The sequence below is a fragment of the Eutrigla gurnardus genome (genome assembly GCF_963514095.1).
Source record: "Eutrigla gurnardus genome assembly, chromosome: 2".
NCBI classification, from domain to species: Eukaryota; Metazoa; Chordata; class Actinopteri; order Perciformes; family Triglidae; genus Eutrigla; species Eutrigla gurnardus.
The window spans coordinates 20,511,126-20,533,636 of NC_139916.1; the positions used below are offsets into that span (position 1 = coordinate 20,511,126).

The window sequence follows — 22,511 nt, forward strand, 5'->3', positions numbered from 1 at the left end:
CAGGCAAGATGCACTCCTGATCCTGCTTCAACACATGTGCATGCTTTGTGTCATTTCATAGACTCGATAAATCCATTCCAGACGTCCAAAATGCGACACGGTGTTCAAAACAATGTCAGTGAGCAAAACAGGTGGCGCCTGTGTTACCTGGTGCTGCATAAGGTGCAGTGGTAGAGCAGTACGCTGATGTGGAAGCTCGTCCTGGCTACTTTGTCTGCGCAGACACTCAAAGTTGAAGGATGGCCTCCTGTGACCTGAACGGGTCAGGAGTTAACCAGTGAGTGACCTCATGCAGGACGCTTTGACTGCATGCAAACACGCAAGGAATATGAAACGTGGTGAGTGGGTGAATCAGAGCTTGTCAAATGTGTTGGTATGGATACGTTTAGTGAAGGGCAAAGAAGGCAGTTTTATGACTTTGATTCCATTCTTCAAATATTTAATCATAATGTACTTTGAGAGATCAACAGTTACATTTTCTATGTGTGTGTGTTGGATCCTACATTGTGTAGGGACACGATGTTTCAATCTATTGTGACTCATTAGTATGCGGCAAGATATTTTTGTGTATATTTCAGTCCATCTAAAATGTATACAATATATTATTATAAAATGTGTATAAAGCTATGTATAAGATAAACATGCTGCAGGACACAACGGCAGTAAGATACCTTGAGGCGTTGCAGGAAGCAACCGTCTCTTTGGTGACCTCCGGGAGTCGCGGTACAGAGGCTGCTCATCATCGTCATAGTAACTGTCAGGATGATGGTAACCTTTGGGAGTCTCGTACTCCGTGTCACTATTCTGATACCTGTCAACATACATAGTAAAGAGCATGTCGGACTGCAGTGGTTTTGCACACGCTATCATCAAAACCCATCCCAAAGTGTTTGCAAACACCTTCATTCATGTTTCATATGCCCCATGAGTGAGAAAGAGAAATACCTGTCCCCTGACAGCATACTGTCATCTTCATAGAACTCCTCGCCGCTGTAATACTCCCCAGAGAAGCGGTCTTCTTCACATTCCTCCTCCCTGCGGATGGTGGGGTGGTGTCCATCCACTCCGTGGGACCTGATGAGAGAGATTAGGGCACAGCAGTCACAGTCTGCATGCCGCCGCCGTTCAGGGACGTAACCGGAATATGGCCATGCACTGCCATGCAGACGCAAGCCTCCAGGGGGCAGCGATGCAACTGACCACCCTTTTTAAATGTAAACCAAGACAACAGGCACATGTTTCGAGCTGCAGAGCATCACTCTGTCCTCTAAACATCTCATCCACTCTGAGGTCCTTTAGAATAAATACAGATCTTTAGAGTAAGTGTGTTTTTCTAGCGGTGACTAGTAGTGTAATTTTTTAATAACACCTCCTTGTAGAGGATTTGGGTCCGTCTTTAAAACAAGCACGTCACTTTTACACATGCATACAGCAGGGCTTCTCTCAGCGATATGCTGGCCTCTAAAAATGATGCTATTTCGACTTTAAAGCTTTGACACAACTGCGTCATAACAGAGGCAGAAGACAACCAGACAAATAACTGGCCAGCATATAGCATGTACCACTGACCTAGCAAGGATGCAACCATTCCCCGATCCAAAACCAAGTCAAAATGAAACAAATAAACATAAAGTCCTTTTTTTGTTTGTTTTGCAGTTGAGACATACTGCTGGAGCCAAACCTAGAAAAGCAACATACCTAACATAGGTCTCATAGTAGCGCCTTCTGTCCAAGAAAGCAGAGGGATGGTTGAGAGAAAGCATTTTGGTTAGGAAGGAGAAAGGGAAGGAGAGAACAAAGAGAAAAGAAAGCATAACATATATATATACAGTATATGAAACATATACAGCATTATCATATATATGTATGAGGAGGAGAGAGGGTGATGGTGGATGTTGACTCCAGTATTGGGTGACAATTCCATTTTCCATTCTCGAGATAAGAAACAAACTAAAGAATAATTTGTCTTTTGTAAAGTGGCAGGAGTGAAATTGTCCCCCAAACGTATCGGGTGCTAAAGAAAAACAGACCCAATACTAGAGCGGCTGACTTAACAGAACACGGGGAATCAGAAGATAAGTGCAGTATTGATCACTTATGAAATTAACTGTCAGTATGAGAGCAGGCTTGTGACCCAGTATGGAGTGAAGGGTTTACAGTACAATAAAGGTTTGTGGAAAGGGAAGGTTTGATAAGAAGCTGGTTCCTGTCTATGAGAGAAAATACGATAGGACAGATAAAAATGTAATTTAATGTCTCCTCTCGTTGCAGCGAGCACTCAATGTATAGAGAAGAAGGTTTTTATACACGTTGCTTTGTAAATTCCTGTCTCAGGTGAACAAAGATGAATTTCATCTATTAAAGTTCTACGTAAGTTCAGGAATGAGAATAAAGCACCAAACAAAATGTGCTCAGATACACAGGTAGACAGATACTTCAGCAGCAGATAAAGGCTGAGGATCAGTGTGTGGATACCTTTGACCCTGGGGGGTGCGGGGCTTGTCATAGTCGTAGTAGGAGTTGCGAAGACCTGGATAGCCGTTGGGAGGTGCATGTTCGTAGTACCGATGGTGTCCCCCGTTGGGCAGACTGGACACGTTGGCGTTATTGAGGTTGACGTTGGTGGATTTGGGAGACTTCCCGTAGGAGTTGTGGTGGCGGTGGTGATGGTGGTGGTGGTGGTGTTGGTGATTCGAGTGGGACATTGCATTGGCTCTAGAGAGGCGTCCCACCGGCTGCTCCATGTGGGCGTAGTGAGGTGGAGGCTGCACCTGCAGAGGGCGCTGTGTGGCGTTGGTCTGGTGGCCGTTGGATCTCCGATGGCCACCGTTCATGAGGTGGTTGCCGAAGAGGCCGCCGTTACGCTGTGAAGGAACGCTCAAAGTAAAACCCCCAGAGTCTCTACTTCTCACACAGCAGCTCAACAAAATGTGCTATTGATGTTAAGTCTCAGAGCTGATTTTCTTTTCAGAAATTGTGCGAGCAAAAATAAGTTCAGAAGCTGGTTCCATGGCACATGATGTGAGCAAAAATGAATGCACTGTTTATAATTTGTTGGAATTGAAATGGAGGAAAAACAAGCCAAAAACAACAACAACAAAAAAACTAGAGAGAGATATTTAGCTTATTAATATTTCAGCACATTTTTCTTTTTTTTTAAATGGAAAACACCAATAAGTAACTTTACAAGCACAATATTAAAAAGTTGCCACAAACATTCCTCCCGTCAGGTAAAATTGAATCAGTTACCCTATAAATTTCCTCGTCTTCCTCTGGAATAAAGTCTACTAGTTCGTCATCTTGCAGATCACATGATATCGCTCGGCGAATTTCGGGCCCAATATCATGCAGCGTGCGAAGGCCAGCCTGTAACCATGACAATGAGAAGGCTAAACGCTACAGCGGGGGGACCTTCATCTTACAACTCACAGTGGCAAATCTGACATCATACAGTCGCAACCACCACACACACACCGGGCACACACACACACACACACCTGAGCTGGAATATGCAACACCTGACAGTTAACAGTACCGACAGACTGTGAGAGATGAGAACACGCAGACAGACAAATGTCCTGCTGTGAGGATTACTCTGCTGAAATGTCTGGAGCAGCATCCAGCTGTGCTTTGTCTCACGTGTGCTGTAAGTGAGTGAATAATTACTTGTCTTTTACTTTGTAAGTGCACTCAACCAAATTGGCACAATATGCACGAAAAGATGTCGCTATAATTAAATCAAAAGTTGATCATGTTCACTGCCTGACAATGATATATGGGGGTTATGTTGTAGCCATATATCATAGAGTACATTATAAGGTAACGGAAATGGCGACAAGCTTTTGTGAATTTTCATGAGCTGATGGTTGACTTGTGGAAACACGTGAAATGCCGGTTGGAGACGATGACACACGCTTAACATCAACATCTACGGTATTTAAAAATGACGCAAAACAACAAATTGACACATTGGAAAATAAAAAAAACACACAGTCACAGATTCGTACTGTACACCAAGCTCATGAACGTCCTGCTGGGTCATAAACCATAACATTAGCACACTTTATGGACATTTGAATGAAATGCACAGAGACACATTTTACAGGTATGTTTTCGCACAATTTCAAGCAATCTCTCTCCTCTCATCAATAACACACACGCACAAACGCGGCCAGACTCACCTGTAGGGCGATGGCTGTGTTGTTCTGCGACGGGTGAGCACCCACCAGGCCTTCCTCTTTACGTTTCTTGAATTTCCTAAAGTAGTCCTGTATCAGGAAGGTGGCATAGAACTTCCCCACGGTTACCTCATCATCTGAGTGAACAGACCACACAAATGCTTCCTGTGTCAGCAGGTCACTACACAGCACCGCGGGACAGAGGAGACACACACGTCTCCTCTCTTCAAAAACCTTTCCAATTGTGGGTCCATCATCCCAGGAGGCCGTCTTCAAACCCCCATTCAACCAAAAATGATTTACATCCCAATTATATACATCCATCTTGATGGTGTATATACTGTACCTCCATCTGCACCACGTGAGATCCTTCGATGTGTTTCAAAAAGAACACAAAATATCAAGGAATTGCTACTAAACGTTGTGCATTTCAAGTAAAAAAACCCTTCTACAATATATGTTTGATGGGTTTTAAATGGTATTAATATGTATCTATTAAAACTCTCTATGCCCCTTTTTCGTTAATGTTACTGATGACGAGGGCAGCATGTGAAGAATCAAGGTCCGACAGACCACAAATAAACCGTATGAATACAAGACAGCTCATTTACAATTAGCAGTGTGTAATAAGCAGTGAAATACAAAATGGAGACTTTAAAATATTTTGATGACGTAACTGACATTCGTTCACCGTTGAGACACTTTAAATTTGTTGAAATATTTTTGACATTTTGCATTGGGAGGCAAGAGGGTGTCTACACCGAATCAACTTGTTTTAAATGTCAGAAAATGCCCTTTCATTTATTTCTTTAGCACATGCAAGCAAGCAGATCTACGGTATGCATCATAGATGTCAGTATGTTGGCGTGAATTCCCCTGTTTGTGCTCATGTATGCCTTTTTGTTATATGATGTGTGCTAGCCAGTGAATACTGTAGTTAAAACTTGGCATGGGCATGTCCTCGCATGTGCTTTTCTCCCCGTTTGTATTTGGAGTGTGTGAGAATCATTCTGAAGCAGCGGTCTGAATCACTTTGAACAAGCACGCTGGGGACAGAGATCGGAGAGAGAGGCAACACTAGTTCCATGCCACCACCCTAAAACAGAACTGCTTCAGAATATTCTGAAGTGTCTCAGAGTTGTTGGATACAGAGATATAAAAGTGAATTAAAGCTGTGGAAGCTCAAGCGGTGAGAACAGGACAGAGATTAAAGACAACTGAGAACTGAGGGAGAAAGGAGCGAGAGAGACAGATAAATAAGAAAGGAGAGAGATATTAGTGAGGAGGACAGAGCATGCACTCGCACAGTTGACTACAAGGCCATGCAAGCTCAAAGCCCAGCGCACAGTCAGTGGCCTCCATCAGCATCCGGGGCAGGAGGCCCACACACACACACACACACGATCACACACACAGAGCAGAAACAGTACAATACAGCTTTACTTGTGTGTGAGAAAACAATGTGTGAGCGAGTTTTTATTTCAGGACGTAGTTATGTAAGAGCAGTATGGAGCATCCTGTAATTTTACGCATTAAAGTATGTGGGCAGAATATGGTGTGTGTGTGTGTGTGTGTGTGTGTGCTGCTTTAGCGTGGTTTGTGTATCCAACTATAACGGAAGGACAGGGAGGTGTGTGTTTGATGCATGGACAGACAGAGGCAGATTCCACTAACCACCAGCAGGGGGCACCACTTGATCCAGCAGCTTCATGCTGGTTCTCTTCCAGATTTTCTTGATGACAGCTCGCAGCTCTTCATTGGCCTGCTCCAGATTACCTGCTCCATGGAGAAACAAACGTCCCTCAGAAACCAGCACTCACAGACATTTTAAATCCACGCAAGCTCGTGATTACAGGGAACGTTCAGTGAATGCAACAGATGAGTATTATATGTATTTTCAAGAGTCAGTGTGAAGGGATATATACTTGGCTCATACCTTCTGTTTTGATCTTTAGGGCAGTGCGCACCAGTGCAAACAAAGTGGCGTTAAACATGACTGTGCCGTCACTGTTCAGTGGCATGTTCATGGCTACTAGCCTCTGAGAAAGGAGAGCATATAGAGGATTTTAACGTGGTGGAAAAGGCCAGCGATATGATCAGTATTTCAGTGTGCATTTTGTCGAGTAGAAGACAGGGAGGAGGAGAGACCTTGCAAGCCACTCTGTGAGGGCACAGTTTGCCGAAGCCAAGAGGTGGCTGGATACGACGAAGAAGAGTCACAACATCCAGATGTTTAATTCTGCCCCTGTATGAGAAGAAAACAGGCGTAAGACATTAAATGTCGCTCTACATTAACGTGAAATACTTTTTGATACTGTAGGTAAGAAAACGCATACTTAGCCTCTGGGTCATACTCTGACCAAATTCTCTTGAATTCATCGAGGTGGTGTGGACCAAGAATCGACCAATCACGTGTCAGATAGTCAAAGTTGTCCATAATGACGGCCACAAACAAATTTATAATCTAGAGGGGCACAAGAAAAAATTGTATCATGTACATTTGCTAGTTTCTGCAAATCAAGCATAATCAGACAATAGAGCAGTTTTTAAAACTACAGCAATCTAGAGTAAAATAAATGTGAACTTCAAAATAAAAGCATAAACACTTACTCTCAGACAGTTTAGATAGGGTCATGAAATGTGAATTTTACATGCTATTCCATGACCAGATCGGTTAGTTAACTACATTAAAACAATGGATTGATTGGCACAGTTTAGTACTATGTTGTTACTGTGATGCTGTCTTGCACAGATAATTATTGAGTTACAGCCAATTTCATAATATATTATAATTATTCCTCTAATTATCGGGAGCTACATGTATGGAATATCTGTAGAGTTGCATGGGCCTGTACATGAGCAAATATGTATGAGGGAATTTACATATTATCATATCAATCAAACTTTATTAATGACTGTCCTTCAAATCATAGAAATGTAAGACATCTTAAATACTGGTAAGAAAAACAGTTCGGTGATACGAATACTCCTTGATAAATCTCTCGTCAATGAGTAGGTAAGTCAAATACTGTGTAATGTTTGTGTGTACCAAGAAGGCGCAGAGCATGTAGAAGGTGATGAAGTAAATTATTGCAAATCCACTGCCACACGTCATCTCCTCCCCGGGGCTGTAGTCGGACTCTGGGTCACACAGTTTCCCTGGCATGCAGGCCAACATGATCTCCTGCCACGCCTCTCCAGTGGCACACCTGATGAAACAAACAGGCATGAAAACAGCATTTAATCACTAAGTAACCCCAAAGAAAGTTTCCTGATGACCCCAGACCCTAAAATCCTACATACCTGAAGAGAAGGAGCACAGCCTGAGGGAAGGTCTGGAAGTTGTTGTTCCTGTTGATGTGTGTGCCGTCCACCATGGCAACCTTTCCAAACACCTGAAGCAGAAATATACACCGGTTTAACCGATACCGGATCAACTCAGGAAGAGGGAAAACATTTTGTGTAACATTTATTGACCAACCTGCATGCCAATGACAGCATAGATGAAGAACAGCATGGCTATCAGAAGAGCAACATATGGCAGAGCCTTTAGGCAAAAGAGAGGGGGAAAGTAGAAGAAGGAGTCATAAGAGTGACATTAACATTTCCATCAGTCGCCGATCAGATAATTATACCATTCCTCACCTGGAAGGATTTGATGAAAGTCCAAAGCAGGGTGCGAATGCCCTCCCCTCTGCTCAGGAGCTTGACCAGCCGCATGACTCGAAACAGGCGAAAGAAGGTGATGGAAATACGAGCACTGTCCTCGGTATTCTGTTGGGAAACACAGCCGAGTCAGAGGACAGCGCGGCGACACTGCACATAGTGGACACAGAGCACCTGGCTGCGCTTTACGGGATGACGAGACCCCCGAGTCAGATACATATGGGCTGAGAAAGCAGCACTGCATCTTACGGGTAAAAACCACATGTTTAGAGGAAACTTAGTTCTGTATTTGGGATTGGATTCGTTTTCTGATGTTGTGGCAACATCGATCATCAAAGTGAAGTTATGCTTTACACTGCAAAAATGGAATTTCAAGAAAGTAAAAAAAGCCTTGTATCAAGAAAATAAGTCTTATTTTTTGTCCAAAAAGAATATTAATCTTGTCAAGCAAGTTTTGCATTAGAAAAAATATCTCATTTTAAGAAAAGTATGCCTTACTTTTTCTTGATAAGATATTCCAGCTAATTTTGAGCTAGAATGAACCAGAAAAAGAGTATAAAAATGTTTTACGATCAAACCCAGCGGGGCACCAAGATTATTTGCCTTATTTTAAGAGTAAGACCATTTGCACAACATCTCAATTCAAGAATGCCATGAAACAAGGACAAAAGTTTATTATTAATATTTTCATTTTCATTACAGGACAGTTGCTTGGTGAGATTGAAAACCATATGGGATATTATGCTGCAAACCAGCTGCAACATGATGTTTAGTTGCTATGCTGCTACAATAACTGATGTATTATTATTTTGATAGTGAGGTTCAAATCAAAACTGGCTTTTCAATCTGTTTGATTATGATGGATCTGGAATGCAGAAGTGCCCTTTTTTTTTTGGATGTTGAATTGAGCAATTGTATTGCAAAGTTAATAAAAAAAATTAACTGGGGCGGTCGGTGGCGCAGTGGATAAGGCAGCCGCCCCATATACGGAGGCTCAGCCGGTGGCGCAGTGGATAAGGCAGCCGCCCCATGTACGGAGGCTCAGCCTCGACGCGGAGATCAGTGGTTCGACTCCCGGCCCGGCAATCTCCTTCGTGCATGTCTTCCCCCTCTATCTGCCCTTCCCCACTGTCTCTCTCATAATAAAAATAAAAAAGGCTTGCATGGTACTCCAGCCATAAAAAAAAAAAACTGAGAAAGTTTTGGTATCTTGATTTAAGACATCACTTTTATTTTTGTTATGCTGTTTTAAGAAATTATGTCTTATTTTAACTACTTTTATGCTCATTATCAATCCCAGATTAAGGTGTAATTTCTTAAATTAGTAAAGAGACTTAAATTCTAATTTTGAGTAATTTAATCTTGAATTAGTGTTTTTTTCATTGCTTGTTTTAGAAGAATTTGGATTAGTTTAAGATTTTCTGTCTAGTTTAAAGTCTCATTTTAGTCTTTCGGAGCTAAGAAATTTGGGCTTATTTTAAGAATTGCTTGTCAAGCAAAAAAAGCTTACCCCATTGGCAGATTTTTTTGCTTGATACAAGATAATTTGATTGAATATGAGAATATTTTACTTCTTTCTAGAAGGGCTGTTTTTGCAGTGTACAGCATATACAAGGCTGCATGTTTTCTACAATTTCTGATCAAATCATAATCAGACAGTGTCTCTAAAGCAGTGAAGCTGCAGCTGATATGTCTCTGTTAGTCTGCGTCCGAAGCACTGTCAGGAGCCCTGTCACTGTACAGACCTACAAGGGAGGAAGCAAGAAGGCAAGCATGCTGGAGAAAACCTTGCCATACTTGACAGGACACATCTGCACAAGCATGGCGCCCTCAGTCCAGAGTCACTGCATGCAGAGTCACAGTGGGGCACAACCCGAGCGGGTCGGCCAGGAGGTTCACAGGTCACAGCTGGGGTGACCTGCTCCCTGGGGTCATCCATGTGTCACTGCCCTATGCAAGAAGGGATTGGCAGAGACCATGTAGCAGTGTCAACAGCACAAACGTGAGGAGTGGCGCTAAAAGCCGCTCCCGCCTAACAGGACACGCAGCGTCACGTTTGAGTGACACACTCTCCTTAGAAATAACTATAAATGAAAAGCATTTAAAAAAAAAAAAAGATATGTGCAAATAAACAAAACAAAACAAATGCAAGAAAAAGAAAGAAAACAGGAACATACCATGAGAAAATATATGAAATAGAAATAAGCAATAGATCATAGGAGAGGTAATGGAAAAAAAATCAAACAAAGAAAGAAATGCAGATTTAAACATGGCATGGCCCTGAAGTCGGGGAGAGGGGGAGAGGAGGGGTTTGGGCGGAGCATCTTACCCCCTGCTCATCCACCTGAGGAGTCTCCGTTGGCTTTAAAATCAAAGACCTGTGTTAATGACTTGTACAGAGCCCGCAGGTCTCTCTCTCTCACACACACACACACACACACACACACACACATACACACACACAGTGGGCCAAACACATAAACATCACATTGGTAAAGTGTTCATCACACAACAACGCCCAGCACACGCCAGTCAGGACGCAGACAGAACAAAGTCACTACTCGTCTCATCGACGGGACAAAACTGTCTTGTTTCACTACGACAGAGACAGACATGTATCACCGTCTATGTACACTTATTGGATATAATGACAGACATGACACAGTTATCTTAACACGCAGGGGCTAAACAACAGGTTTACGGCTTAACATTCCTGTAGGACTTGCATGTCAGACTGACGGACAACATGAAATTACTTGATTACTTATTAACACGTAAGACTGGCACACAACTTTATCACTCCCCCGGTGGGATGGTTACTGGTGGGATTGAATGGGTGTGGTGGGTGAGATGTCTTTGCCGAGCTTCCGACGGCGTTAATGAGAAGTTAACCGCCTGACGCGACAAATGTTATGTGAATTCATGTCACGATGAAAGCGCCGTCTGCTACTCATTGCTGATTATTTGTTTTCCCTGTATTCCAACATTAAGGCATCAGATTCGGACATCAACACAAATTCACTGGATGAAAATAAAATAGACATAAAATAGGTCTCACTATTCTCTGATGTAATATTTGTATTTAAACCAAGTATTTTTCAGTGGCTGAGATGAAAATGCGTAATTAATTTGACCTGCACATTGGCTCACACAAACTCACACCCATACACAGTTATTATTTGCGATTTGTGTCATTAACAACAAATCGCAGGATATCATCAGTATTCAGCGAGCATTTGTACACAGAGAAAGGTGCAAAATAAAAATCACTCATAGTGGTAGAGTTTAGACTGAACCTGTATAATGATAATGTGATTTTTTTTTTTTGCAAAAGAAGGAGATTAACACTGAAAAGAGTCGTCTCAGGAGGCTCAGCACTGAAAACGAAGAGATACTCCAGACAGACATGGCTTCATTCAAATCCCTTTAGCACGATATTTCACAAACCGCCAGAATGAGGTGCAGAATGAGCAGAAATGATAAAAGAAATGTAGAATTAGCTCGAGGAGGTTCTTTAGGTAATCCTGGCCACAGCCTCGATGGAGCATGCGCTCAGCATTGCCGGGTTGCCGGGGAAGCACTGCACAGACACGCAAGACATTTTGGGATGATGTGGAGCCATTGGTGAACTCATAGCAATGCAGCAACTCATGCATGTCAGTGGTGCCCTGCAACAAAACTGCCATAGCAGGGCGCTCTCACAGTCCGGTGCAGAAAGAGGTGAATGGAGAGAACAGAGAAAGGCAGAGAGGGAGGAGATAGAGGCCGACACTGGCGCAGGAAATCAAACCACACGGATTGAGTCATACTGGAATAGGAGAGAGAGAGAGAGAGGAGAGGCAGAGAGGCGTGAAGGAGTAGAAAGAGGAGCGAGTTACTGTTTGGAGTGTTCATGCACCTGACTGGAGTCTACACACCTGCGCTACACATGAGCTCCATTCTGAGCTTTAAGAGCTCACTACAGGAAGACAGAACAAAACATAGAGACAATCACTCACAGAGACACAAACACAAGATCATTAAAGAACCTCAAACTCAGCTGCATTAAACCACCATCAGTGTAAATGGACCAAAATAGGGACTAATTCAGTGTATCTGATCCGCCGATGAATCTTTAGTTGACAGGTTCTGACCTGATGACTGTGATAAAAAGGATGCTGAGACTTTGACTTACATTTAAGGGCTGTAACTGAGAACTAATCTAGTTTTTAGTTGCTGCAAACAATTTCTGTTCCCATTCATTTCACTACATGACATCTGGTATTTTTTTTAAAGCATTAAATCAAAAAACCTGCAAAGCTGCAGTGGCCTACACAACTTTAAGGGAAGTCAAAGATGACATTTCTGAAAAATCTCATCGTGATTCTTTCAGCTTTTCCAGCAGATCAAGCTCCCCAGATTATATATTAAAACTTGTCCTTAAAGTTGTGCAGGACGGACATTTCCAAGCTCTGAGCTCCAGGGCCATTCTGTCTGGAGGTAAAGATCGGCGAGTATGGCAAGAGAGAAAGGGCAAACTTCACAAGGCTCTATGGAAAAGACTGACCGGAGGGGAATGGAGCGGGTGGCCGAGCGCCATCTGTGAGAGGCGGGACATGGAGAGGATGTTAGGGAGTGAGGTGACCGGCTGACGCTTCCCAGCATGCATTTGGAGAGGTCACACTGGCCAGGTGAGAAACTAAAACGATCACATGGCTCATGACTGGAATGGCAAGCGAGTAGCGAGCATCAATAAATAAAAAAAAATGCAAAACCCATTGTAGATCAGCTGTTACAAACGATTACATGAGAATGTTTAATGTCTGATCCAGGCCGTTTGCTGACACCGCATGCAATGCAAACCACAAATGTAAATGGTGGATGAAAGTCGCCTCACAAGAACAACTTGGAAGAGTCCTTGTGAAATCAACGTCATGTCCCCAAACGCTCACAGCACACGTTCATACAGACAGCACCCCTCAAAGTACAAACTGTACACATGTAAAACACATGCATAACAATAATAACCTACACACACACCACCACCACCACCACCTTATGCTTTAAACAAAGTTAGTGTTTGTTTATAAACTCATGCAGACACACATTTAGAACTCAAACTGAGAAAACACACAAAACATGAAATATAACTCCAGAAAAACAGCACTGCAGCTCAGACAGAGCACTCGGGAGGGGGAGGGGGAGCACAATCATCACCATAACTACTCCTTTTGCTCTTGTATCAAACCTGACCCTGGTTTGGACTACAAATCTGACTATCTTCCATTTTTCGTAAACTCAAAGCAAACATGATCACAGACATTTAGTCATCGTTTTAAGTGATTTCGTGAAGAGCCTATAAAGAGAGAGTTTTTTTGTAGTTGGCTAATGCAGAGAAGTAGTCTTCCACTATTTTATCGAGCAACGTGAATCTTAATAGCGACTGACTTTGATCGATACTGAAATAAGGTTTCAATTCAAATTAAAACAATGTGTTACTGTTCTACAAAGTGTACAACAATATATATTTTTGCCTGAGCCGATTGAATGACCTATTTAGTGTTTGGTCCACTGTAAAGGGGTCCCGGAGATAAAGTTGTTAATAACAACAGGTTACACACACACAACATTTTGTTCATTGCCATACTTGCCTCTACAAGTTTCTATGGAAACAAAACGAACAAGAGTAAGAATTAGAAAAACCACATCATTAATGATCCTGCTCTGAACCAAATACAGACCTCACCTCACAAAGAAATGTGAGAAAGTCCTGTTTTTGACCCATATTTTCACTGCCGTGTCCACGAGTTAACAATAAGCACATTCATCAGACATTTTGTCATGATTCCTGCAACAAACAGTACTGCAACACATTGACCATAAAACATTTTGCAGAGGTGAAATCCAAACAAGTCAGACTACTGGATTAACTCAGTGTGTGCACTAACAGGACATTAGTGAAGGTCAAACTGAAGCTTTACAGAAGAAGCCACTGGCGTTTTCTTTAGCAGGCTAAGTATCATGTTGAATATGGCAGCTCTTAGTTTAGCAGACAACATTTTAAAGTGGAGGCTACAATTGAACACACTAGAAGTGGTTCCCAAACAAAGTCATAGGGGTCATCAGATTTCCCCATTTTCTTTTCTTTTACCCCTTTAGCACTCTAAAATCCTTAAACATTAAAGTAGAGAAGAAGGAAATCTCCCCTCACCCATCTTCTCTCACACATAATTACTTAATTAACTTAATTTTCATGCTCCTCATGAAGACAAAATCGTTTGGGAACAACTGCACTGCGAGAGGCTGAGAATCATTCATTGCCATGTGGCTTTCCTGTAAGGCTTCGGTTCAACTCGGAAGACAGAAGAAAGTAGTACTTACATTAACTTCAGTGATAGCAATATCGACGACGCTACCAACAACAATTAAGGCATCAAATGTGTTCCAAGCATCAGCGAAATAGTGCTGTTAACGCATGGTGTTATATGAAAAGGGTAAAGATGGGAATGGAAGGAGAGAGGCCGTGGAGAGAGGAAGAGGAAAACAGAATCAGACAGATGATCCGGAGAGTGGATTTAATGAATGGCAGGGTCGGGGGGAGGACAAAAAGAGAGAAAAAAGGAAGATAGAGCATTAAGATTGATCCCATAAAAGAGCCAGAATGCAGAGTCCTGTCAAAGAAAGCAGCAGGTCGGGTCGAGACGACCCAAACAGAGAGGGGTCGGAGAGCAGCGGGGCTCGTGGTAGATGGGCTTTACTTACATCAATCTCACTGAGAACAATGTCTACTATGCTGCCAATCACAACCAGGGCGTCGAATACATTCCAGGCATCCCCGAAATAGCCCTGAGTGAGGTAGAGCGAGTGGTGGGCAAGTGGACACTAAATACAGACTTATTCTGCTCATTTTAAAGCACAGAGTTCAGCTGAAGAGCTCACAATCATAGTTTCTACAGATTGTCACTGCAGGGTATTAAATAATAAATCGAATTAATAGCACTAATAACAGTGAGTGTTATTTTATTTAAAAATAAAGTCAGCACCACACACCACACTCTGTCTCTTACGAGAAGCCTGTCCTTCTTGGCAACACACAGCTGTTGGCCGGGCAGTTGAGGGGAAAATGAAAATGAAAAAAAAAAACTTTCACTGACTCATCAGTTTTCACATGTTCATGCATGCTGCTCCATTCTTAAACATGAAAGCAATAGTTCAGCGTTCAAATGTGCTTATTTGCTCTCTGGCTGGAAGTTATATGATAGTGGATGTCAGTAAAGACATTTACTCACCCTGGGTTTAAAAGCGATGAGTTTGAGAACCATTTCCACAGTGAAGACAGCAGTGAAGACCATGTTCAGAATGTCCATCACGTAGTTAAAGAGCGCTGACTGTCCGTAGTGCTGCAGGGACGATAAAGAGGGACGGTTAAAGAAAAACCAAGAAGAGGGAGCAGCTCTTTTTTCAAAATATGTACTTAATTAATTCTGGTCAGAAAGATAAACAAATATTAACGAGAAAAATAGCCACTAATGTATTATTTATGTGATTATTGTAAATTAAGTGTTTTATGTTGGAAGAAACAATTAAACAGTCTGTGTAAAAACCTATGCATGTTTATTGAGACCATTCATCTCCATGTCCCTGGTCTGCTTGCATGGATGTCTACCATAGAGTCTTTCTGATATTACCACTGGAGGGAGCCAAAATCACATACTTTAAACTTGGACACAGTACCGGGGATACCATTAAAGTAATAATAGGTACAAAGCTAGTGAGTATGATAACAAAATAACACTTTTATTAGTAATTCATATATGCTGAAATATTTGTGGTTCGTCATTGCATTCAGACCAATGCTTGATATATTATAATGTCGACCTGGCAGGAGATGTTTTAACACATATATTAGGCATATACACAGATTTATAAACTTTCATATTGACTAAAACATTGTTTCCAAAACTCTGCTTTCAAACTAAATAAACATTTACACATTCAATACCTGTAATCTGTAAATATATGTGACGTTCATAACTGCTACTGAATAATCCCTGCTGTCCAGTTTGATCTCATTCCTTTGACCAGATTTGATGTTATTCTTACCTGCACAGCCAGGCAGAGCGTGTTGAGCATAATGAGCACAAACATGATGTACTCGAACCCAGTGGAGTTCACCACATACCAGAACTTGTACTGGTACGGGTTCTTAGGGATATACCTCCTCAGCGGTCGGGCCTTAAGCGCGTACTCCACACACTGACGCTGCACAGAAACACACAAGGTTGGTTTAGTTAACAACACACGTCTCCATGTTATGTCACCAATGTAATGCTAGTTTTAGGTCATTCCGTTTTGGAGCGAACACACAAACAAACACATGGCTTCTACAGACAGATATCTCATGAACCTGCTGATTCTGACCTGGTTCTTGTCGAGTTCACAGTTTTTGTACTCCTTCTCTCCTTGTTCCTGAAATGTGACGATCACAAAACCTACAAAGATGTTCATCATGAAGAAAGCAATGATGATGATGTAGATGATGAAGAAGATGGAGATCTCCACGCGGTAGTTGTAAATGGGTCCCAGGTTCTCTCTGTTGGAGTCGATCGCTTTGTACAGTAAACTGAGAAGAGGAGGAAACAGAGAGAAGCATGTGACCCAGCCTCACAGCCAAGACTTTTATGTCAAATCTTTCTTATGGTGGTGATAATACTGAGATCTTACGAAGGCCAGCCTTCAAACGTGGACACAGTGAACAGAGCCATCATAGCCATGAGGACATTGTCAAAGTTAAAGTCGCTGTTGTGCCACTGTCGTCTGTGGATGGTGGGCTGGTTCACATCTCCGTCCTTGTACAGGATGTAGGTGCCCCTGTGTGAAGATGACATGTTAACGACTGAAACAGGATCATAATTGAAAGAAGCTGTGAAAGAACACGAACAGTGAAACTTACTTGCACTCTTCTGGGCTGGACTTGGCTTCATCCGTGCAGCGATAGAACTTCCCCTGTGGAGGGAAAACAATACTTTCACACTGATGTAATGATGTTTATGTTTAAAAGATTAACTAATTAGATATTAATTAATTATCGCTGGCTCCATGTTATCAACTTCAGCGCTGCTGACCTTAAATAGCTGCACCCCTATACAGGCGAACATGAACTGGAGCAGAGTGGTGACGATCATGATGTTGCCGATAGTTCGGATGGCCACAAACACACACTGCACCACGTGCTGCAGGACGGAGACAGAAACACGGTAACAGATCAGTGGCATCTACGCTGATTGGGGTAATTGTCGTGGACGAGCTGCAGGCTGACTTTGTGATGACGGCTCACCTTTAGGCCTTTGGCTCGGTTGATGGCCCTCAGGGGTCGCAGAACGCGAAGCACCCTGAGAATCTTCACCACTGAGATGGCCGAGGACCTGAACGGTGGAAGCAAATGGTTGCAGGAGAGGCAGGAACGTTAGCTGCCTTTCAACCCCAGGAACAAAATCATTGTTCATGCCGTAAATTATAGTGCCAAAAAAGATGACACAAGAAGTTGTTTTGTCAGCTTCCTGACTTATCTAAGGACATCATTACATCTGTTCAAAGATGACAGTCGCACACAAACTGCCTCCAAACTGCCTGTGTCCGTGCTTGTTTGTACTCACTGGATGCCAAAGGAGACGAGGGACACTCCCACCACCAACAGGTCCAGGAGATTGAAGTAATTTCTACAAAAAGCCCCTTTATGGAGAAAGGCTCCATATGTTGTCATCTGAGGAGACGACAGAGGAAGTTAGAGGAGCAAACGACGCACTCGGGACACACACAAATACAGTTACACTGCAGACACACACACACACACACACACACACCATAAAGCATAAAACATATCCTCACATACATCACTCTCCACCTTGCACACGTCTCCACACTCTTTTAGATCACTCTGATTCAGGGTGGCGAGCTCAGAGCAGTGAAACAGGAGGCTAATCTACCGTCGCCACCCCCACAGCCCGTAAGTACATGAATGTAGTAGTAAGTCATTCATTTCACAATCGACTATGGGATGAGGCAATAAAACATGCATTTTGTTGCCATGCTGCCAGGGATATTGACTACCTGCAAGAGCTATACTCATAGTGATTGGAAAGTAAAAATGGCCTTACTGTCACATTCATGCGGACCGTCATCTTAAAGCACATTCCATTATGTTCTTTAATAGTTCAGAAAAAAAGGGGAAGCAGCTCCCAATTAAAACTTCAGAGTTCAGCAGGCAGAGAAGAAAAACCAGCCAAAAGAACGCTTCTTTAAATAATAAAAGTAAAGGATTCATTTTCTGAGTGCATGTAAATGTGGAGCCTCGCAGAGAGGCGGAGACACGGAGAGCAGCTGACTGGGAGAATTTGGAGTAAAACAGCGATAGACTTGGCAGGTTTTTTTTTTTAGCCCAAATGGCTGCGGATGCGACTCCACATTTGTATGCACTCAGTCAGGGAAAGCAGACTGAACCATGCTCGGCAGGAACATGGTTGGTTTTGCCCCCTCTTTTATGGGTAATCTGAAGAGTCAGTACGAGCGGCATGGAGTCAGCTTTCGACTGGAGTTGACTTCGAAACACCTCCCTGAAGGTGACCTCGAACTCAACTTCAGCCAACGCCTTAACGATGTCTGGACAGCCCATTAGAATGTGTTGCATAGCACAAAAAGGGTTGCATCGCGTTTCCCCCTATCGGCATCATCCAAATGATTTCAGCGATGACGTGACACCCATGTGAGTATGTCATGTGATGTAATGTAGATGTTTCCTTCCCCCAACATGAGTTCATTGATTTGTGAAATTTGAACAAATATTACGTTTGTGTAAGTGTGTGCAAAACTCCAATATTTTTCGCTTTTTGTTTAAAAGAGGTGCCATGAAGAAAAAAGTAAATAAGAGAAAGGAAACAAACAAGCCAGGTTGTACTGAGTGGCAGGTGACACACAAGGAGAGAATGCAGCAAGGCTCTCGTTGTCATTTAAGGGGTTACCTTCAATACGATCTCAAATGTAAACATACTAGTGAAGACATAATCTGCATAGCCTAGGACCTGGAAGGCAACGAGACGTTTTGGAGTGTTATTGGGGGTGTGGTTAGTCACAGCACGGACAGGGGACACATGGCATTTACCTTCAATATGATCTCAACAGTAAAGATAGCCGTGAAAGCATAGTCAAAGTAACCAAGTATCTGCAAAAAGCAACGTACATGTTTAACAAAGACAGTTCATCGTGCAGCTTCATACATTATGTGTAAGATAAACATTTTGAAGCACTTTCTGGACAGTTTGTTAGAGCGAACGTCATTACTTCAAAAAGTATCCACTGACTAGCTCATAGAGCAAAGGGCTTTTACTATTCCATCATTTCTATGCAGCATATATATATATATAGGAAAAAACATATCAACATTAATGATCACAGTGTAGTTAAAAGCATTACAATGCAGTAACAATAAAACACAACGATCCCTGGGTGATTGTTGGCTTTTCAGGATTTCATGTTTTTGTTGTGTTTGAACGTATACAAAATGAATTTATTTAACATTACTGTCAGCCAAAGTGTACAGTAGCATTAGTTCAAACCTTCCAGACAGCACGGGAGGTTCATCTAATATGAGTATTTCAAAAGAACCTGACACCGGCCGGGGTGGGTTTGAGGACACCCTGACACCTGGTGATTTGTGAGCTGCATTGCATTCATTCAACTATCTTCCTGTTAAAAGGATTCCAAGAGACAAACAACATTGTCAAAAAAGATAATGTGAATTTCTTGGATTTAAAAGGTTGCTGATGGGTACTTAAAACCCAGCCAGACGTCACCATTACATTTGGACACCCGTATTTTCAAGCATTCATCCCTCCGTCCTGACAGGAACACAACCTGGTTATTACACTGCATGCATTGTTTTTGGAAACAAAACTATGAGTATTATATTTTAAATGTGCTGTCTGAGACAGGATAGATGATATAGATGTTTACAAGGAAAGTCTGTTCTCCTCCTTTTTGCCCTTTCTATAAGGAAAACAGCAACTGTGGACAAAAGTGTCGTTCTAGCCTCTCTGCAAATACATTTAAAACAAATCTATGTTTTATGGGCAGATTGGTGGAGTTCAGTCTCACAGACACAATAGATACATGTCTCTTTCATGCCAGTAGAAGTTGTATTTTTCTAATGAAATATCTTTGGACAATGCTGCTGTTAAGAGCAGATCTCGTGAAGTTGCTTTAGTCTTGCATATCAAATAATTTCAATTAAATTAACGAAACATCATCTGGAATACTGCCTCAAAAGAAAGAAATCATACATTCTCTTCATGAGGTGAATGTTTTGGAAAGCAGTAATGTTACGTATGCAAGTTATAATAAATGGGCTAAAAAAAAACTAAACTAACATCGCACCCAGAAAAGTGATATATTAACAACGTTACTTATCTTTGCTGGTCTTTGTCTGTATTTTAAAAGCCTTAAACACAATTCTATTGAAGGTTGGTGGACTTACAATATTGCGAGCTGAGAAGTTTCGGATGGGATCCTCGGCAGCGAGGGAGACGGAGCTGAGCATGATGAACACCAGGATGAGGTTGGTGAATATGTGGTGGTTGATGAGTTTGTGGCAAAACACACGAAACCTGGAGGACAAAGGAAATATAACACAGCCAGTTATTAAAGCGTGTACGAGGCACGGTGTTAGCCTGAGTGAGCCCGATGTGTGAGCGCTTCGTACGGGTTAGTCGTGCTGAAGATGAAGAAGGCGCTTCCCTCTGGGATCGGAGTGATCTTCTCCTTCTTCACCAGGTCAGAGAGGACCGGCCGAGGCCCCGAGGGAACTTCCGGATCCTCCTCCTCCGCTGCAGTGTCGTCGTTCTCCTCTTCCTCCTCGAAGTTTGAAAAGTCTATCAGTGGGTATAACTCCTCAAAGTGTAAAGATACATTACTGTGTGTGTTTCAGAGAGTCAGGATACCTTTTCGTCTTTTTCCTCCTCCTTTTTGTCCCTGTAATGAACACAGATATTGTTATGAATGATAGTTTGATCTTATTTGTCACAGACAGAGTAAAGCATCCAGCTGTCACCCTTTCTTGTCTCCCTCGTCCGTGTTTAGGGACTCTGCATCTGCCAGGTTGTCCACGGCGATAGCCAAGAAGACATTTAGGAGGATGTCTGTGCAAAGTGTTCAGTAAAGGACAACTCTCTCTGTAAAAGCACTTTACAAACAGCTTTTTATCTTCCATACGTAAGATGATGCACGTAGGTTAACTCATACATTCAACAGTTTGCAGTGTGTTTGTCTCTGAGACGGAGGATACAGTTTCCACAGATGAAGAGGATGATGAAGTAAAAGCACACGATCATCCCAGAAGAGGAAGGGCCTCCGTACGCCATGATCCCATCGTACATCACGGCGTTCCAGTCTTCTCCGGTCAGGATCTAGAAATCACATTTCATATATATTTTGTGGGAGATGCATCAACAGCAGTGCGTCAAGCTCAACGATTTTAGACCGTTTCAACGGAATTGCATTGCTAGGCAACAGCCTGGGTCCGTGTTTACTTCCTGTCACCTCCTCCTACCGTTCACATACACCGCAACAGGAAATACACTGGGACACACTTGGAAGGTTTACAACTGTGAAGTGGTTGAGATTATGTGTTGACAACACTTTTTCACATGCTACAACACCCCGATGGCTGCTGAGAGGCCACGATAAACCTGCTGCAGCTTGGGACCAGTTCAGATGGAGTCACAGAGTGACCCAAATTACCTAAATGCTTTCTAAATCATGTAAATACAATGTTACATACTGTACCTGACACAAACCTGCAACTGCATATTCATTTTTGGCTCCAGGGTTGCATTTATCCATTCAAATACTCCAAATACTGTGATACTGCATGGATATTTGTAAGATTACAATATACAATACAATTCATCGGCCGATGGGAGTGACTGTGACGTACAGATCTGGCATAATCTGAAGGATAAATACCTGAAACACAGTGAGAAGGGCTTGGGGGAAGTTGTCAAAGGTGCTCCTCTTGGTCTGGGTCTCATCAAAGTTGAACTTTCCACCGAACACCTGCATGCCCAGCAGGGAGAAGATGATGATGAAAAGGAAGAGCAGCAGCAGCAGGGAAGCGATGGACTTCATGGAGTTGAGAAGAGACGCCACCAGGTTACTGAGCGACTGCCAGTGACTGTGAAGCAGTGGGGAGAAGGAGAGACAGGTGATTAAGTGAACACCACACGTGCACCAGTCACACAACAACGCAGCGTGGGAACAGTCTTACCGCGTGACCTTAAAGATCCTCAGCAGGCGGACGCAGCGGAACACGGAGATACCGAGAGGAGACATGATTTCCAGCTCCACCAGAATGGTTTCGGTGATGCCTCCACACACCACAAAGCAGTCGAAGCGGTTGAACAGTGACACAAAATAGGCCTGTAGTCCGAGGCTGTACATCTTCACCAACATTTCACACGTGAACAGGGCGAGCAGCACCTTGTTGGCCACATCTGAAACAGTGAAAAACACACCAATAAATGGAGGAAAAGAGAGGGATGAGGGCTTTGACTCTTCGACACATTAGAGAGTGTTGAGGGTTTCTTTTTTATGAGAAAGGATATGCATGATTCAAAGAATCATCGCAGCTGTTAAACA

General features: G+C 42.6%; 1 protein-coding gene across 1 annotated transcript in view; it reads right to left on the reverse strand.

Annotated features, from left to right (window-relative positions):
* The window catches only part of cacna1da (calcium channel, voltage-dependent, L type, alpha 1D subunit, a), a 59,816-nt gene that overhangs the window by 3,743 nt on the left and 33,562 nt on the right, over positions 1-22,511 (reverse strand). Inside the window, exons 14-47 of the mRNA XM_084039958.1 lie at positions 22,141-22,366; positions 21,840-22,047; positions 21,160-21,280; positions 20,926-21,013; positions 20,816-20,846; positions 20,578-20,729; positions 20,353-20,482; positions 18,982-19,041; positions 18,842-18,901; positions 17,480-17,586; positions 17,161-17,248; positions 16,949-17,056; positions 16,777-16,829; positions 16,548-16,694; positions 16,245-16,446; positions 15,927-16,085; positions 15,113-15,223; positions 14,205-14,288; positions 10,174-10,206; positions 7,824-7,952; positions 7,660-7,725; positions 7,482-7,573; positions 7,228-7,387; positions 6,515-6,642; positions 6,327-6,423; positions 6,115-6,217; positions 5,853-5,954; positions 4,182-4,315; positions 3,250-3,366; positions 2,476-2,864; positions 1,699-1,725; positions 946-1,074; positions 672-811; positions 148-254 (exon numbers count right to left, since the gene is read on the reverse strand). Of these exons, the coding sequence (XP_083896084.1) occupies positions 148-254; positions 672-811; positions 946-1,074; positions 1,699-1,725; positions 2,476-2,864; positions 3,250-3,366; positions 4,182-4,315; positions 5,853-5,954; positions 6,115-6,217; positions 6,327-6,423; positions 6,515-6,642; positions 7,228-7,387; positions 7,482-7,573; positions 7,660-7,725; positions 7,824-7,952; positions 10,174-10,206; positions 14,205-14,288; positions 15,113-15,223; positions 15,927-16,085; positions 16,245-16,446; positions 16,548-16,694; positions 16,777-16,829; positions 16,949-17,056; positions 17,161-17,248; positions 17,480-17,586; positions 18,842-18,901; positions 18,982-19,041; positions 20,353-20,482; positions 20,578-20,729; positions 20,816-20,846; positions 20,926-21,013; positions 21,160-21,280; positions 21,840-22,047; positions 22,141-22,366 (4,088 nt within the window). The remainder of the gene's footprint in view (positions 1-147; positions 255-671; positions 812-945; positions 1,075-1,698; positions 1,726-2,475; positions 2,865-3,249; positions 3,367-4,181; positions 4,316-5,852; positions 5,955-6,114; positions 6,218-6,326; positions 6,424-6,514; positions 6,643-7,227; positions 7,388-7,481; positions 7,574-7,659; positions 7,726-7,823; positions 7,953-10,173; positions 10,207-14,204; positions 14,289-15,112; positions 15,224-15,926; positions 16,086-16,244; positions 16,447-16,547; positions 16,695-16,776; positions 16,830-16,948; positions 17,057-17,160; positions 17,249-17,479; positions 17,587-18,841; positions 18,902-18,981; positions 19,042-20,352; positions 20,483-20,577; positions 20,730-20,815; positions 20,847-20,925; positions 21,014-21,159; positions 21,281-21,839; positions 22,048-22,140; positions 22,367-22,511) is intronic.